Here is a 15,681-nt window from a genome sequence, read left to right as displayed (position 1 = left end):
TTCTTTTTTGTTTTGTTTTGTTTTTGTTTTTTGCTCTGCTTTTTGCCTCCCATTTCAGATTCTCTACCTTTGTTTTATTTTTCTTTTTAATCTTTTTTAGTTTTTATTTTAAATTTTGAATTTTATGGTACAATTCTGTAGAGTCTGGGATTCCCCCCTCCTCCAGTTCCCACCCACTGACTGATTTCCCCGCATTGTTACATAGTGCAGTCCTGCAGAAGGAGTTACAATGCCGTGAGTCTGTTGTTTAAGTGTGCCCTGATAGTGCTGGTGCAGATGAGGTCATCAGTCATCTTCCTATCATTTCCTTCCTTCTCTCCTTTTAATTTGAAGCAGGCATCTTATTTTCTTTTTTTCTGTAGACCCCCCTTTCCTTATAAAAATGTCTTTGGTCAGGGTCGCCACTCTTTCGCGTTGCTGGAGACAGAGGGATTTTCCGGGAAATAGGACAGTGCTAGGCAGTCTGACCTGATTCTTCAGCCTGTCTTTTAACTAAGGTTTGTGCCTTTCTATCATTCATTGTTCCCTTCCTTTCCCTTATTACATTTATTATTTTTGTGTTTCATTCTTTTTTGCTTCATGGTCAACCAGAGCTACAGTGTATGGAAAGCTCTGCAAAGCTCCCTTTGTCCCTGCGGCAGTAGTGACAGGCTCTGTGGAGGGCATGGATTTAGAAAGGTGTATGCGTGCTTGGTTCCTAGACTTCTGAAACCAGTCCTGCCAAGTGGCACAAATACAGAAAAGGCCAGCTTCTTATACAGGGTTGTTGTTCCGTTGAGTTGTTTCTGTGATTTTGTTTTGGTTCCTGGTAATGAGTGTTCCACACATTTCAGAGTCATGGATAATTACTTTTGGAAATCTTCTGAGAGAAGCCTTTTCTAGAAAGTTTCAAAACTGTTGGAGGACAACTTTTTTTTTTAAATAAAATTTTATTTTGACATTCTTTACATAGTTAATTAGGGTAAGAAGGTTCAAGGGCTACAGGAAAGTGGATAATACTAGTATGTTTTCCATATTGTTACCTTCATGTTTAAAGGGGGGTATTAAGGGAGAAGGCCCACCCAATTTCCTACCCTCCCCAGGTCCTGGATATAGGGTCTGCTCTGAGGTTCTTGCTCAAGTGGTTTTGATATTGCAACAGTCAGGAATTGCTGTCAGTCTTGCCACTCCAAGCACTATGAGGTCTTTGAAAAATCCACTGATTGACATAGTCCATCATAGCTGAGATGGTTGGTTGACCTGTTCTGTCTTCTCTCTTTTCTTTGTTATGGTTCTGAGTCCAGCATTTAGATTAGGAAGATCTCCAAAGAAACTTCTTGTATGTGCTAGCAAGTACAGGGCCTGGTACCGTCCATCGCCCCAATCAGCTGGTGGTTGCAATTGCTGGGTTGATTCTGTTTTCACTCCCGACTTCCACTGGAACCAATGGGTGTTGCAGTCCAGCCTGTTTCTGCCCAGCACATACTTGGCCCTCACATAAACCAGTGGGAGCTGCAGCCTAGTTGGAGCAACCCACAATAACCCCCACCAGGCCCACCCCCTACCCTGGTTTGCCAGTAAGTATAGCAGTAATCCAGTCTGTCCCACACTCCATTCCACCCCAGCCGCTATCTTAGTTTTATGTCCTCCTGTGGAAGTGGTAACCCAAGAGGGATGAGCCCACTATTTCCCTCCCAGGCCTCTCCCACTCCCAGATTCCAGCTGATGCTGCGTCTAAGCCCAAACAACCCTCACCCACTTTAATTCTGTTTGCACCAGTAGGAATAATCCGCCCAGCCCGGCTTTTCCCTGATCTAGTCCACATGAGGCGCACAGGTGTGGTAGCTCTGCCTAGTCTGGTCTGCCCCCATCCCAGCCTATGCTCTCCTGCAGAAGTAGCTGTCCTGCAAAGGAACCCTCCCTTATTCCTCTGCTGGCTCTTCCCACTTCCTTTCTTGTTCTCAGGCTGGTTGGGCGCTGCGGTCCTTCCGGTACAGGCAATCTCACCTCGGCATTCCATATTGTGCACTAGTATTTGTTGCGACAGAACCTGGGCCGACCCACACTGGTGCCTGGATTTGCCAGTGGATGACGTGGACAGATTCAGCCTGGTCTTGCCCCCATGTCTGCCAATTGTATGCCAGTGTGTAGCTTTCCATGGCCTTTTCTGGGCCGTTTCCTATCATGTTTCTTGCACTTACGTGCCGGGTCTGTGTCCTGCCAGAGGAGTTTCCCGGGCTCCCCCATCAGAACCTCTCCCAATGCCAGGTTTCACACTTACCAGTGGGTCCATGAGCCAACCCTACTCAGTCCACCTCCTGTCATAGCAGGAACTGTGGCTTTTCCTGACTGGCCTTCCACCCAATCTGGTTCTTGCTGTTGGATGTTCCAGCCCAGCCATGGTTTGTCCATACCCACGTATGGCTCACACATGGCTCAGTAGGGGTTTGAGACCTTGCCTAGTCCATCCCACATCTGCCCTGGCCCTCCAGAACACCAGGGGGAGTCGGGGTCTGGCCCGGTTTGGTGCATCCAATCCCAGTCCACACTTGTGCCAAGGGAGATTGCAACTGTTTCCAGATCAGAACGCAGCCCCCTTTCCAGGCCACGTGCCTCTTTGTGGGAACCTCAGCCCAGCTAGAGTTGTCCCCTTAGCTCCCCAACCGGGCCTGTTCCCAGCCATAGATCATTGGCCTGCCAGTGGATGCTCTGACTCAGCATGGCACGGCCCCTCCCCTGTCCCGAACTCTGCCTTAGACACTGTGGCTTAGCGTCCCTGGCTTCTTCAGAATAGTAGGTACAAGAGCCTAGCTCGGCATGACCTTTGCTCCCTCCTGGTTTCTAGTTTTACTTGTGGGCTAAGGTTTGCTCAGTTGTGCCTGATCTACTCTGTTCCATTACCAGTTGACACATTAGCCAGCTGTTGGAGCTACCTTTGCAGGACAAACCCCAAGCCATAGCTTCTGCATGGACTGGTATTTGGTGCTCAGCATTATTAGTGATTACAAGTTTTGCAAAGGAAGAGTTATTGCCTGTTTCAGGTCCAAGAAGCACAATGGGTTCAACCTGGAGCTAATTAAGCAGCAACTCAAAGAACCAAATCCCCAGAGCTCCCTGGCTGGGTGGCCAGCAGGCGGAGCCTGGCACCAAATGGCGCACTGGCCGCCCGGGGAACAGCTCACCCTGTGCACATGGCTGTCGTCTGGGATCCAGGCATGAGATGCCTCGTCCTGAGACCCACCAGCTGCCGGGAGACTGCTGGAGGTTTAAATAACCCAGGCCCAAGGTCGCACCCCTCCCGAATCCCATTCACCGCCCCATGAAGATGGCGGGTGGGTCCTGGACCTGCCCAGTCCCGGAGGCTTCCCCCCTCGGGTCTACTCACCCCAAGGAAGCAGGCCCAGGAACCCAGCAGGCCCAGGAACAGCTCACCATGTGCACATGGCGGCTGTCCGGGATCCAGGCATGAGACGCCCTGTCCTGAGACCCACCAGGAGGACAACTTTTAAAAAAAAGAAAGTGTTGGGCTATTTTATGGAAGGCAAGACTCTTGCTAATTCTAAGTCACATTCTTATGTTTTTCATTATTTGTAAAGTTTTTAAAGAAGGATTTCAGGATTTTTTCCCTCGTGGTTTAGGAAGGATGGCAATAACAAGTAAGATACGCTTTTTAAATGATTGGATTCATTTCTTTGCATGGTTTCCTCTCCACCGTAAAGGTAGGCTTAGGAAATGATGATTCTCTGCTGTATTTATCTCTTTCTTCCTGTTTGTTTTGTTTTTTTCTTAAATGGAGGAAGGAACCGCTCCATCCTTGCCTTGCCCCTACTGTGCTTTTGTTGTTAGTTTTCAGTTAATGGACAGTTAGTAAAGTATTTGTTAATCTTTTTTTGAGTTGCTTGTAACAAGGGACAAATCTGTTTTCTCAAAAATACCCAACTAAAACTATATAGAGAGAGTTTATATGGATAAATGTATGTAAACAATCCACAGCTAGCTGGACTAATTGGATATAACTAGGTAGGTACAATTGTCCTTTATAAATTAAAGACATAAGTTGGAAATTGTTTAGTAGATTTTAAGTGTTCCCTTCAACCCCAAATGGTAAGCTTGTGAGGTAGTACCTACATTGATTAACATGAGTTTGTTATTTTACAATCTGTGTTTCAAAACATATTGTGCATCATATATATGCACAATTTTGATCAGTTAAAAGATAATAATATTATTGGTACATTTCAACTTTTAGATTTGAAAATATGTCCTAAAATATAGATGTTCCCATAGAACCTATGCCCATAGTTGTATCTAGGCAAGCATATGCTGTGTTGATACTGAGAAAACAAATTGGCTATGAAGAAATAAGCCCATGGTGACTTTGGTTGACTATGGACAAGTGGTCACCTCACAGGAAGTGCTGCTGCATACACAGTGTGGCTGTTTGATAATCAGCATAGTGCTATAGGCCAAGAAACGTCTTTTGATAGGAAAATATTTAGGGTAGAACTGACATCTGTTTTTCAGTTTCAATGGAATTGACCTTGTTAGCAGAATAGTGTTGTATCATGCCAAAATACTTCTAAAATTCATATCTTAGGATAACCAGTTAGTAAATATTTGAGAGAAATAAAATGATACATTTGACATTAGAATGAGATTGCAGAAATTTTTCTGCCAATTCCATAAGTTAAAGCTCTTGTGAAGCCTTCAAATATGTATAGAATAACTTACATGCACATTTTTGTTTTTATTTTAGAAGTATTCTAACCTTTGAGCAGAACTGTACTTTCAGGCTTCTGTGGTTATAGGAGCCTCTTAAGCAAGATAGAACATGCTTTCTTCAGATCCGATGTTGTTAGCTACTCAGAACAGTATATATGAAAACATGTAGGTTGCAGTGTTTTAGCTTTTTTATTTAATCTATTTTTTATTGCAAAGTCAGATATACAGAGAGGAGGAGAGACAGAGAGGAGGACCTTCTGTCCAATGATTCACTCCCCAAATGGCCACAACAGCCAGAGCTGAGCCAATCTGAAGCCAGGAGCTTCTTTAGAATCTCCCACACAGCTGCAGGGTCCCAAGGCTTTGGGCCATTCTCAACTGCTTTCTCAGGCTATAAGCAGGGAGCTGGATGGGAAGCAGGGCTGCTGGGATTAGAGCTGGCACCCATAAGGGATCCTGGTGCGTTTAAGGCGAGGACTTTAGCCACTAGTCTACTGTGCTGGACCCAGTGTTTTAGCTTTTAAAAGCTATGTATGATACAGTTTTTGATATATTCATTATTTAAAGCATTGTATAGTGAAGGTATAAACTAAATAGGAGTATACTCACTTTTCCTTTATGAAACTTGAGAAATCCTCTCTCAACTGTTACAAGGAGGTTATATTAAACTTTTTGTATAATGATTGCCATTACAAAACACTTGTTGACTTATTGTAAACGTATGTGAAAAAAGTGAGTCTTTTCTTTAGTGAAATCATTGTTTATCTGTCATTTAGTTTTATCTCTGCGATCCACATGATAAGTGAGAAACAAAATTCCACAAACTGATTTGTAGTGGGATTTCTCTGTGCTATGTCAGATAGTCATCTGTTCACGTGAGTTAACCATGAAGTTTAATCGTTGCAGATCTTCCATGGCTGTTCACTTTCAATGTGAAGTTTTATCCTCCGGATCCATCTCAACTGACAGAAGATATCACCAGGTGATTTATCTTTCTAAGATGAACCTTTACTTTTAGCTCTCATTTATTTGTGCCCAGCGGGGAACACAGAAATAATTTGGGTTAAAAAACGAAATAGTATTCTATGAATTAAGTGTAGACATTTTCTTTGAAATGTTTGCTTCCAAATAATTTGAAATGTTGCCAGTTTCAAAAATTTTTGATTGCTTGTATCTTCATCATTTCTATTTCTTTGATAGAATATGATTGATAAAATGATCCCTGGAAACAATTTTCTTTAAAAAGCCACTGGCATTTAATAATCAGATTGTAACATGAAGATAGGGTTTGATTGTGTAATTTTTGTGTGCCTGTGTTCAAATAGCCTCATATTGCAAAGCTGAGGTAGTAGTAAATAAATAACATTTGTTTTAATTGAAGTAGTCATTTTTATCCTCTATTCTCCTCTAACGAAATCCTGCATAGCTAACTTGGTATGCTTTCTTAGGTAGAGTCAATAGGTATTTTAAATAATCTGTTTGGAAATTGTATAGTCTATAGGAATATATGATTGATAAAGGATTTAGCTTAGGAGCAAAAGAACAGTTGATTCTGAGGCTGGCTGAGTATTTGCTAACAAGAGGGCATTTGAATCATCATTACGTTGATGTCTAAAGTATCCTAGACTGAGTACAAACTGTAGAATTTCCTTGATTTGGTAACAGCAAGTTTGAACAGTAAGTATAAACAGTGATTTTTATATGCTTTTTAAAAGTGTTTTTTATGTTTTCAAAAGGGCACTTATGGCCAGATGTTGCAGCTAGCAGGCATTTGGGAAGTGAACCAGCAAACATTAGAAGCTTTTTTTTTTTGTCTTTTGCCTCTACTCCATCCCTGTGTTCTCCTTCCTTCCTTTCTGTATATTATTCTGTCTTTCAAGTAAGTAAATCATTCTTAAAGTGAACGTAATTCCACCGAGGTTCTTCTAGGGAAATGCAATTCTTCTTAAATAAGAGTCCCTGCAGTGCCTACAGATTAGCAGACTGTAGTAATATTGAGAAGACTTTTTATTCTCAAGAGTATTAATGAGCACCTGCCATATGGGAAGTCTTTGCCTGTCCTGGAGCGATGATGATGATGATGGACAACAATAAACAGAGTCCATGCCCTACCTGTGATAGATTTGGATAATGGTTAATGTGTAACTGAGCTTATCTGAATTGGGTAGTAGATTCAGCTAACTCAATAAGGGAGCCTGGACCAAAGGCCAGCACTGCTATTTGAATGTGTTACGGAGAGAGCAGGAGGAGAGTTGAGCCTAAAACCTGGTCTAAACAAAAATAAACACAGGAAGAAAGTGACCAACTGCCGGTATGAATGGCAATTCCTGTAAGATCTTCTAGAATGAGGGCATGGGTCATTTTTTCAGAGGGATGTGTGATAAAATTTAAAAAGCCACCAAAAGGAACCGATAGAGGTTGAAATGAAAAATTTCTAGAATATAAATCGCATGTTTCTACATGCTATTTAGTGAAAAATAAATTCTTTTTTTGGCTTGCAGCAAGCCATATGGAATATTAAAGAATATCACTGCTGTAGCTAACAATTATTATCTTTACCAGTTATTAATTTCCAGTACCATGTCAGACATTTTACTTGTAGTGTCTCATTTTTTATGCCCCCCTTAATGGGGAGGTAAAATTCTTTCTATCTTGCAGGAAGCAGATTAACCTTAGATCAGTAACTCTCCTTACTGAATGTCACACAGCATCAGCTCTCCCAGGCTGCCAAGTCTGTCTTGAACACTGAAAAACTGCCTCTTTGGGTAGCATAGGTGCAGGAGCAGAAGCTTCCAAATGGAGATTTACTTGGAAAGTAGTGTGAAGAGATGATCCAAGATGGGGTGACACTACCTTTTCATGCCATTGACTGAGACAGTAGTTCTAAAAATTTCATTCTTTTTTATAGCTCTTGAGGGGTATGCTAATTGTTATCACGGTTTCAGCAATTGAAAGCTTTTTTACTTAAGTTGCAAAATTTTTCACTGTGACATTAATCATGGCTTAGCTATTACCAGAGAGCAGTTCAGTATTCCCATTCTAGGAAACAATCTTCTGGGCTCAGTTTCTTTGAATAGTCTGCAAGTGTAGGAATCTGGGGGATGAATTTGGTATGGATAAATGTTTACCTTGTATGTTTGTTTTCAAAGGAATACTAATATTTTAGGATTTGAAGCCCTATAAGCATAACTAATTGTCCTGCTTTTCTCCCCTTGCTCCTCAGGTACTTCCTGTGCCTTCAGCTTCGACAGGACATTGCCTCTGGCCGCCTGCCCTGTTCTTTTGTGACTCATGCCCTTTTGGGATCCTACACGCTGCAGGCTGAACTTGGGGATTATGACCCTGAAGAGCATGGCAGTATTGACCTTAGTGATTTCCAGTTTGCTCCCACACAGACTAAGGAGCTGGAAGAGAAGGTGGCTGAGCTGCATAAAACCCATAGGTCTGTTGACCGGCTGGATGGGGATGGGGATGGGGTTGATGGGGAAGAGGAGAGCGAGGATGGCTGTGGGTAGATTTCAGTATCACTCTCGGAACACTGGCTAGGTGTTTGAGAAGATTATGGTGTTACCTGGTTTTTGCTTTTGTGTTCCTAGTGTGGACAGCCTTGAGAGAGCCATCATTGTCTTTATGAGGAGCTACACTCAGAACCTTCAAGACAACTTTCAACCTTGGGGATAGGCTGTTTTTGCTTTTGTGGCTATAATATGAGGAACTGTGCCAACGAGATAATCTATGCTAATTTATTGGAAGGCCATTTACCTATTTGCACTTCCTTTTAATTGTTGTCATAAATGTATATGATAAGAAGGCCTGGGAGATAATGGGGCATCAGGATTTGAATTAGAAATGTGGATGGTGGGAGTCAGCATTGTGGCACAGTAGTTTGAGCCACTACTTACAGTCCCTGGCATCCATATCAGGGTGCATGTTCTGTTTCTGGTCCAGCTTCCTTCTGATGCCTCTGGGAAAGTGTGGATGATGGACCAGATGTTTGGGCCCTTCAATGCTCATTGAATATCCAGATGACTTTCCTGGCTTCAACCTGGACCATGGCTGCCTGTTGTGGTCATTGGGAGAGTAAGCCAATGGATGGAAGGTTCTTTCTCTTCCATTCTCTGTCACTCTGGTTGTCATATAGATAAGTGCATTTTAAAAAGAAATGTCAGTGGTGATGGATATAGCAGTAGTAGCTGAGGTGCATAGAAGGCTTCACTGAATGCAGAAAATACCCTGTGCTCACTAGGGAATACTTGAAGTACTTTAACACCATGTTACACATTGAGGGCTTTGATATTTGTGTGAAAAGATAATAGATGTCTTACACAGGATTTTAAAACTCTATTTACAAAATAATATATTACAGAATTACAGTTTTATCAAATATTGACTGGAAGGACTGGCATTTTGGTATAGTGTATTAAGCCACTGCCTGTGATTCTGGTATCCTGTGTGGCTACTGGAATCAGTCCAGGATGCCCCATTTCCAGTCCAGCTCCCTGCTAATGTCCTAGGAAATTGGTGCAAGATGGCCAAAGTGCTTGGACCTCTGGCAACCCTGTGGGAAACAGGGAGGAAGCTCCTGCCTCCTGGCCTTGGCCTGGCCTGGCCCAGCCCTGGTTGTTGGAGCCATCTAAACTATGCCAGCACATGGCTCTCCTTCTCTTCTCTGATAATTGGTATTTCAAGTAAACAAATTTTTAAAGAAATGGACTAGAATGATTTGAAAGGAGATTACAGAGATTTGAGGTTTTAAATAGATTACATTCATAGATTTTTCTTTGAAAAATTATAAGGGCCACATTTGAATACAAGTATTGTTAACTTTATTTAAATTTTACTTACCAGACATTGAAGGTATAGTTGCCATTTGGAATACATGGTACTGTAATGCTGTGGAAATATAGTTAATGGAACATGGCCCTGTTCTCTAGAACCTTAAAATTTGTGTATCTGGGGACCTAGGTAGGAAATGGAAATAATTTTAGTATGGACAGAGGAGTGCAGTATGTTATCCTCCATGGGTGCAAGTCAAATGCAAGTCATTTCCATCTTAATTATGATTTATCCTAGCAAAATAAGATTAAGAGGTACACCTGTGTTTTGTTAGCAAGATGGAATCAATTTTTTTAAAATATTATTTTTAGCTGTTCATATTATTGCTGGGGCCTTTTTATCAAGTAGAAATAATTTTAAAACATTGTAAGATAAAAGGGCAAGAGTGATGGTATATTTCTTTGTGAATAGCAGTTGAGAGTTGAGTCTGCATACCTATTTTTATTTTCCAGCAAACTTCGCCAGGTTACCTGGACTACCCCAGACTCTCAGAGCTCACACAGCCTTTCCCCATTTTGAGTACGTTTCCTGTGCATCAACTAATAAAATTGTGCTGTTTCTCTTGACTCTCAGGGGCTTGTCTCCAGCACAAGCTGATTCTCAGTTCTTAGAAAATGCGAAGAGGCTTTCCATGTATGGTGTAGACCTGCATCATGCCAAGGTACTGTGGATTAACGGGAGGGGGCGACATTCTGTTCTGCTGATTGAAGTTTTGGGAAGTTCTGGTTTCAAGACTGCCCAGTTCACCCATGAGGAATACCTATTTGTTTTCACCCAAGGATCTATATGGTATTTTTGTGTGTGCGACTAATTGTGGGGTTTATGGCTGTCAAAGGAATCGTTTTTTCTCTCCCTGTTGTGTTCTTTTCTCAGTTGTTTAAGTTAATATCTTTTCTTAGATGTTCAGTGAGAGATGCGCATTGTCAGTGTTTTTCACCCCATCCTGGTTTTTCTGCATGCTAGCTCTTTCTAGACCAGGTGCTGTCCAAGTCTGAGTTCTTTCTCTTAACCTCTGTTCAGGAGAAGGTAACAGATCTTAGCAATCTTGGGAGAGCCAGTGTGACACAGATATAGTCACCTTCCATAAAGCTGCTGGGTTGTGCGAGGAAGCCTAAAATTAGGCCTTTTCCTGCGAGAAGATTGTGCCTTTTCCTGCCTTGGACTGTTTTGTGAAAGAACAGGCATATTGCCGCCAGCTACAGGTGTTGAAGCATCTTTAGTTGACTTGGAGAAGTAGCAAGTGAATGGAATGATAAAAATCTGTGAAAAATCTGTGGTAGGAGAGGTTGAGCTGACTGGGCCAGTGACAGATATCCTCTACATCGTGACTCTGGGTGATCTTTATGGTCAGGATGAAAGGAAAGGTGAAAGACCAGTTTGCTCTGTCAGAATTCTCCATAGGCCATTTAGTATCTGGAGGGAACCTGCTGTTGAAAGACCCTGCCGGTCCTTAACGTGTAACATAGGAAGCCAGGGTTACATCTTCAGACAAATCTCTAGGAATGACCTCCACACAAGTAATTTTTTCCACCCTAGGTTCCATGTTAGTATTTTTTGCTTTTGTGTTATTAATTCTAGCTTCCTTTATACCTTAAATATCAAAGTAATACAAAGTAAACCATGCTTCTCTCTACTTTGAGCTTAAGAAGCCAATTCTCAGATGTCAATATTGTAGGATTTGAAATCTCTTGTTTTTTTTAATGGGATGTCTTAGAAAAGTAAAAAGTTGAAGGCTCTCAGTTAAGTATAACAATGTCTGTTTTATTTGGGGGCAGAACACTAAAAAATGCAGGGTAGTATTTATTATCTGTCATTTGATAATTAGAAAATAATTGGCAAATAACGTGTTTGTGGCTCATTTAGAAAGTATCTGACAATTTAAAAAGACTTTATATGTCATTAAAATTTTGTAATTTGTGTATTTATGAATTTCTCTCTTTTTCTTAATTAGAATGAGTTCTAAATGGCACATTCTAGTTGGACATATTGAAGAGTGCAGAATCAAACTTTTGATGAAAGTGCAGGAAAGCACAGAACTAGTACCATGGCCAAGCTGATAAAATAGCTGCGCTATGCCTCAAGGGGGAGATGCAGACAGCAGATGCCAGGCGTGGAAGGAGAGAGCTGTGGGAGAGTCTCTCCTTGTATTTGTGACTTTGTTGCTAAGTGACGTAATTAAAAAACAGAACATCAGGGCATGCTTTACAGCCTTCTACTTCCTGTCCTTTTTCTATGATTTTTGAGCATATAAAATTGAGCAGACAATTTCAAACAGTTACATGGAACAGCTAGAAATCCCCTTATGTACTTGAAATATACTTGAATTAGCGTGATTTTTTAAAGCTGGATTGTCCTATTCAAAAACTTTCAAGTTAAATAGTTTTGTTTAGTATTTCAAATGATGAACACTGTGGTGGTCAGGATATGCCATCTTGGCAGATATGCCATTGTGACCTGTCTCTCTGTGGCCACGGGCAGTGGCAAATACATCATTTGTGTCTGGTGCCAAGTTGCTTGGGGCACCTGTAGATGATTCATTCTAGCTTTTTACTCTTCCTGGAGAGAATTGTGGGCGCCAAAATAACGGTGAGTCATACACCATATAGATTAGATCTTTTAGCCTGCTAAAGTTGTTCCAGTGTAATTTGTTTGTATATGTGAACTGTTCAAATATCACTGCAGAGAAAGCAATTACTATTACCCAGTCCAGTATTTTTTACTTCTAAAGAATTAGTATCGGTGATGTTAAATTATAATGGTGTAATTATTGAGTTGAAACTTAGACTAAATATGCTATTTGTCCCAGCATTTTCAGTGAGAATTTAATTGTTAATGATTTGGAAGGTAGGAAAACAGATTCTTCAATTTTACATATTTTGAATGAGTTCTGCTGTTAATGATGAACTAGAATTTATTTTTTTTTTAATGTTTTCAATTGTGATCGTTGGCTTTACTTGAAATGTAAGAAGACAGTCTTTATCTAACAAGCCTATAAATTTATTCAATTAAAAAAATTCTTTCATGTTTTGATTATCTTAGATTGTGATCTATCCCAAATTAAAGCTCTGAGGCAAGAAAACTATTCATAACTTCCAAGTAGTCCCCAGTCCTTTGAAATGTGCCAGCTGAAGGAATGCTTAATGAAAACTGGATTACAACACTGAGTTACTAAAAAATTACTTGAAAGAATTCATAGATTTCACCGCTGTCAGCTGAGGAGAGAAATTTCCATTTGAGTCATTGGTGTTGCAAAATACAGCCATTATTTTAACAGCTGTTAGCTAGCTTAATACCTCTGAGATAAATTTGCCTAAAGGAAAATGGCTGAATGCCCTTTGTAGGACTGACAGATTGTCCCTGAGGGCTGGCAGAGCATCCAGGAGGACATTTTATTTCTTACTTCTTGAGGCTACCTTATTCTGTATATCCTATATCTTATTCTTTGCTGTACAGTTTGAGAATGCATTAATTATGTGTTTTAAGAGTACTGTGTCCTATAATCATGTTGCCCTCACTCTTTGGTAAATCAGATTTCATCGTTAGAGTTGAAAATACTTCAAGTATGTGTGTACTACTATTTTCATCAATGTGCTTACTGCCAATAAACTTGACACAAACCTGTTAAGCTGGCGTTCCTGGGCGTCCTTCTTTGAGGGAACTAGTTTGCATCCTGATCCATATAGTTTTCATACCTCTAACTCTGGTCAAATGGTTGTATTGGCAGGACTCAGAAGGCGTGGACATCAAGTTGGGCGTGTGCGCTAACGGACTTCTCATTTACAAAGACAGACTGAGAATCAATCGTTTTGCTTGGCCAAAAATCTTAAAAATTTCTTACAAGCGCAGTAACTTCTACATTAAAGTTAGACCAGCAGAGGTAAGCAATACTGTGTAGCCCTTGGCATACCTAAACAGTTGTCATTTTTTTTTTTTCCAAGCATCACCTAAATCAGTTATTTTCTACTACAATTCTAAGAGACTAAACTATTTTTAAAATTTTCTTATGGCACAAAAAATCCACTTAAAAATGTTTTTAAATTTATTTTATTTATTTGAAAGCTGGTGAGAGACAGCTTGATCTTCCATCTGCTGGTTCATTCCCTGAATGACTGTGGTGGCTGTTGCTGGAACAAGCAGAAGCCTGGATCCTGGAGCTTTAACCACCTTTTCCACATGAGTGGCAGGGATCCAAGTACTTGGGCTGTCCTTCCCCTGGCTTCCTACATGCACCAAGAAGGAGCTGGATTGGAAGTGGAACAGCTAGGGTTTGACCCAGCACTCATGTGGAATGTTGGCTTTGCTAGCAGTGGCTTGCCCTGCAGCACCACGTGGCTGGCCCCGGAATCAGAGCTCTCAGTTGTAAGCTTGCATGTCCATATTCCTGTTTATAAAAAACAGCAATCGTATCTATCTTAGAATAAAATCAGCAGGTTTCTGGCACATAGGGTAGCTCATTTTTGGTTATTAGATCAGTTAGGTGGTGGAGATCAATACCAAAGCAATGAAATGATTTTAGTGGACATTAACAAATATTTGGCTTATGTAAGTGGTTGATAATTACTTTTCATAAAAAATAATGTTGCGGTCTTAGAAAAAATTGTTTTACATCTTCACATTAGATATATTTACCTTTATTCAAAAGAATACTACTTGCAGAAACATGAGTGCCTGTTTCTCAGTAGCTTCTTGTCAGCGCCTTGCAAAATAGGCTGATTTGTTTGGTGGATTTCTTGCAGCTGGAACAGTTTGAGAGCACCATTGGATTCAAACTGCCAAACCATCGGGCAGCAAAAAGGCTATGGAAAGTGTGTGTGGAACATCATACTTTCTACAGGTACTTTCAAGCAAATCACCCGGTGTTCCTGCTTGGAACCTGTTCAGATGTGTGGACAGGGGGTGGCAGCTGTGTCAAACTGCTGAGGCCTCTAGCCTTGGCCTTCTCAATTCTCCTCTCTGCTGCTCTCCCCGCTGCATTCCCTCCGTGTGTGCTTTGTTAACACTCAAGGTGTGCCTTGTCAACAGTTGCATCTCCTGTGCTTTTGGCGAGTAAAATAGCGAATGAAATCTCCCTCTTCTGAAATTCTGCCTCTTAAATAAATAAGATAAACCTAAAATCTGCAATAAGCCTGACCTATTCAGTACTAGTGAAGAGTGAAGAGTATAGAGCTTATAACCAACTTTGTTTTTAAGAGAGATCAAGAGCTATTTTTAAATGGAGTTATTATTTAGAATGCTGAAAATGTGCATATATACAATATACATAATATATAATAGTATATATGTTTTTAAAAAAACAGTGGCTCTAATTTTCTGTAAAGTTATTTTCTGAAGTATGAAGTTTTATCTTTATAAATCCACTGCATTATTTTAAAAGAATTATTTATTTCACATGAAAGAGTTAGAGAGGTAGGACAGACAGATAGAGATCTTCATCCATTGGCTTACTCCCTTAATGTCTGCACTGGACAGAGCTGGGCCAGTCTGAAGCTGGAAGCCAAGCGCTTCAGGTTTCCCACAATGACTGCAGGGGCCCAAGCCGCCTCTGCCTTTCCAGGCCATCCCCAGGGAGCTAGATCAGAAGAGGAGCAGCCAAGACTTGAATCTGTGCTCATGTGGGATGCCAGCATCACAGGTAGACGATTGGTGTGCTGTGCCCACCGTGCAGGCCCAATCCAGTGCATTTTGTAGAAGTGGAAAATTAAAAGATATTTTTGCAAATGTATCCTTAAAAATTCTTTTTCATAATCCCAGAAAGTTGTTTTTCTTTATGTTTTCTTTTGTTTGAATTTTGGAGTTTTCCTCTTGGGTTATTAATATATTTTTCCCTTTGGCAAATTCTTTAGAAATTTCTTTTTTTAACTTCAGTTGACAATTTAGAAGTTACAGACTATATGTTTCATTAACAAGTAGTTAAGACTAATGTGATTTGGTTAACTTATTTTTCAAATAGAAGAAATGTTTCTCGATCAGTTATTGCACTGATGAGCTTCCCAGAAATCCCTTCTGTAGATCCCTGCTTTTTTATAGGGTGTTCTTAGATCATGGTTACCTGGAGTGCTAGGGAGAGAAGGCCCTGCCGTGTTTCACCTACCAGTTGGCGTGCACAGTGACCTCATTTCACATCCTGCCTGTTACAGTCAATGC

General features: G+C 40.8%; 1 protein-coding gene across 1 annotated transcript in view; it reads left to right on the top strand.

The window, feature by feature from the left end:
* The window catches only part of EPB41L2 (erythrocyte membrane protein band 4.1 like 2), a 205,214-nt gene that overhangs the window by 145,891 nt on the left and 43,642 nt on the right, over positions 1-15,681 (top strand). Inside the window, exons 7-11 of the mRNA XM_040965558.1 lie at positions 5,608-5,683; positions 7,925-8,143; positions 10,111-10,198; positions 13,262-13,414; positions 14,274-14,371. Coding sequence (XP_040821492.1) covers positions 5,608-5,683; positions 7,925-8,143; positions 10,111-10,198; positions 13,262-13,414; positions 14,274-14,371 — 634 coding nt within the window. The remainder of the gene's footprint in view (positions 1-5,607; positions 5,684-7,924; positions 8,144-10,110; positions 10,199-13,261; positions 13,415-14,273; positions 14,372-15,681) is intronic.

Source organism: Ochotona curzoniae, unplaced genomic scaffold, assembly GCF_017591425.1.
Source record: "Ochotona curzoniae isolate NIBS_2020 unplaced genomic scaffold, NIBS_Ocur_1.0 scaffold_3890, whole genome shotgun sequence".
Lineage (NCBI taxonomy): Eukaryota > Metazoa > Chordata > Mammalia > Lagomorpha > Ochotonidae > Ochotona > Ochotona curzoniae.
Note: the sequence above shows the minus strand (reverse complement) of the source record. Positions and strands in the feature narration are given on the sequence as shown.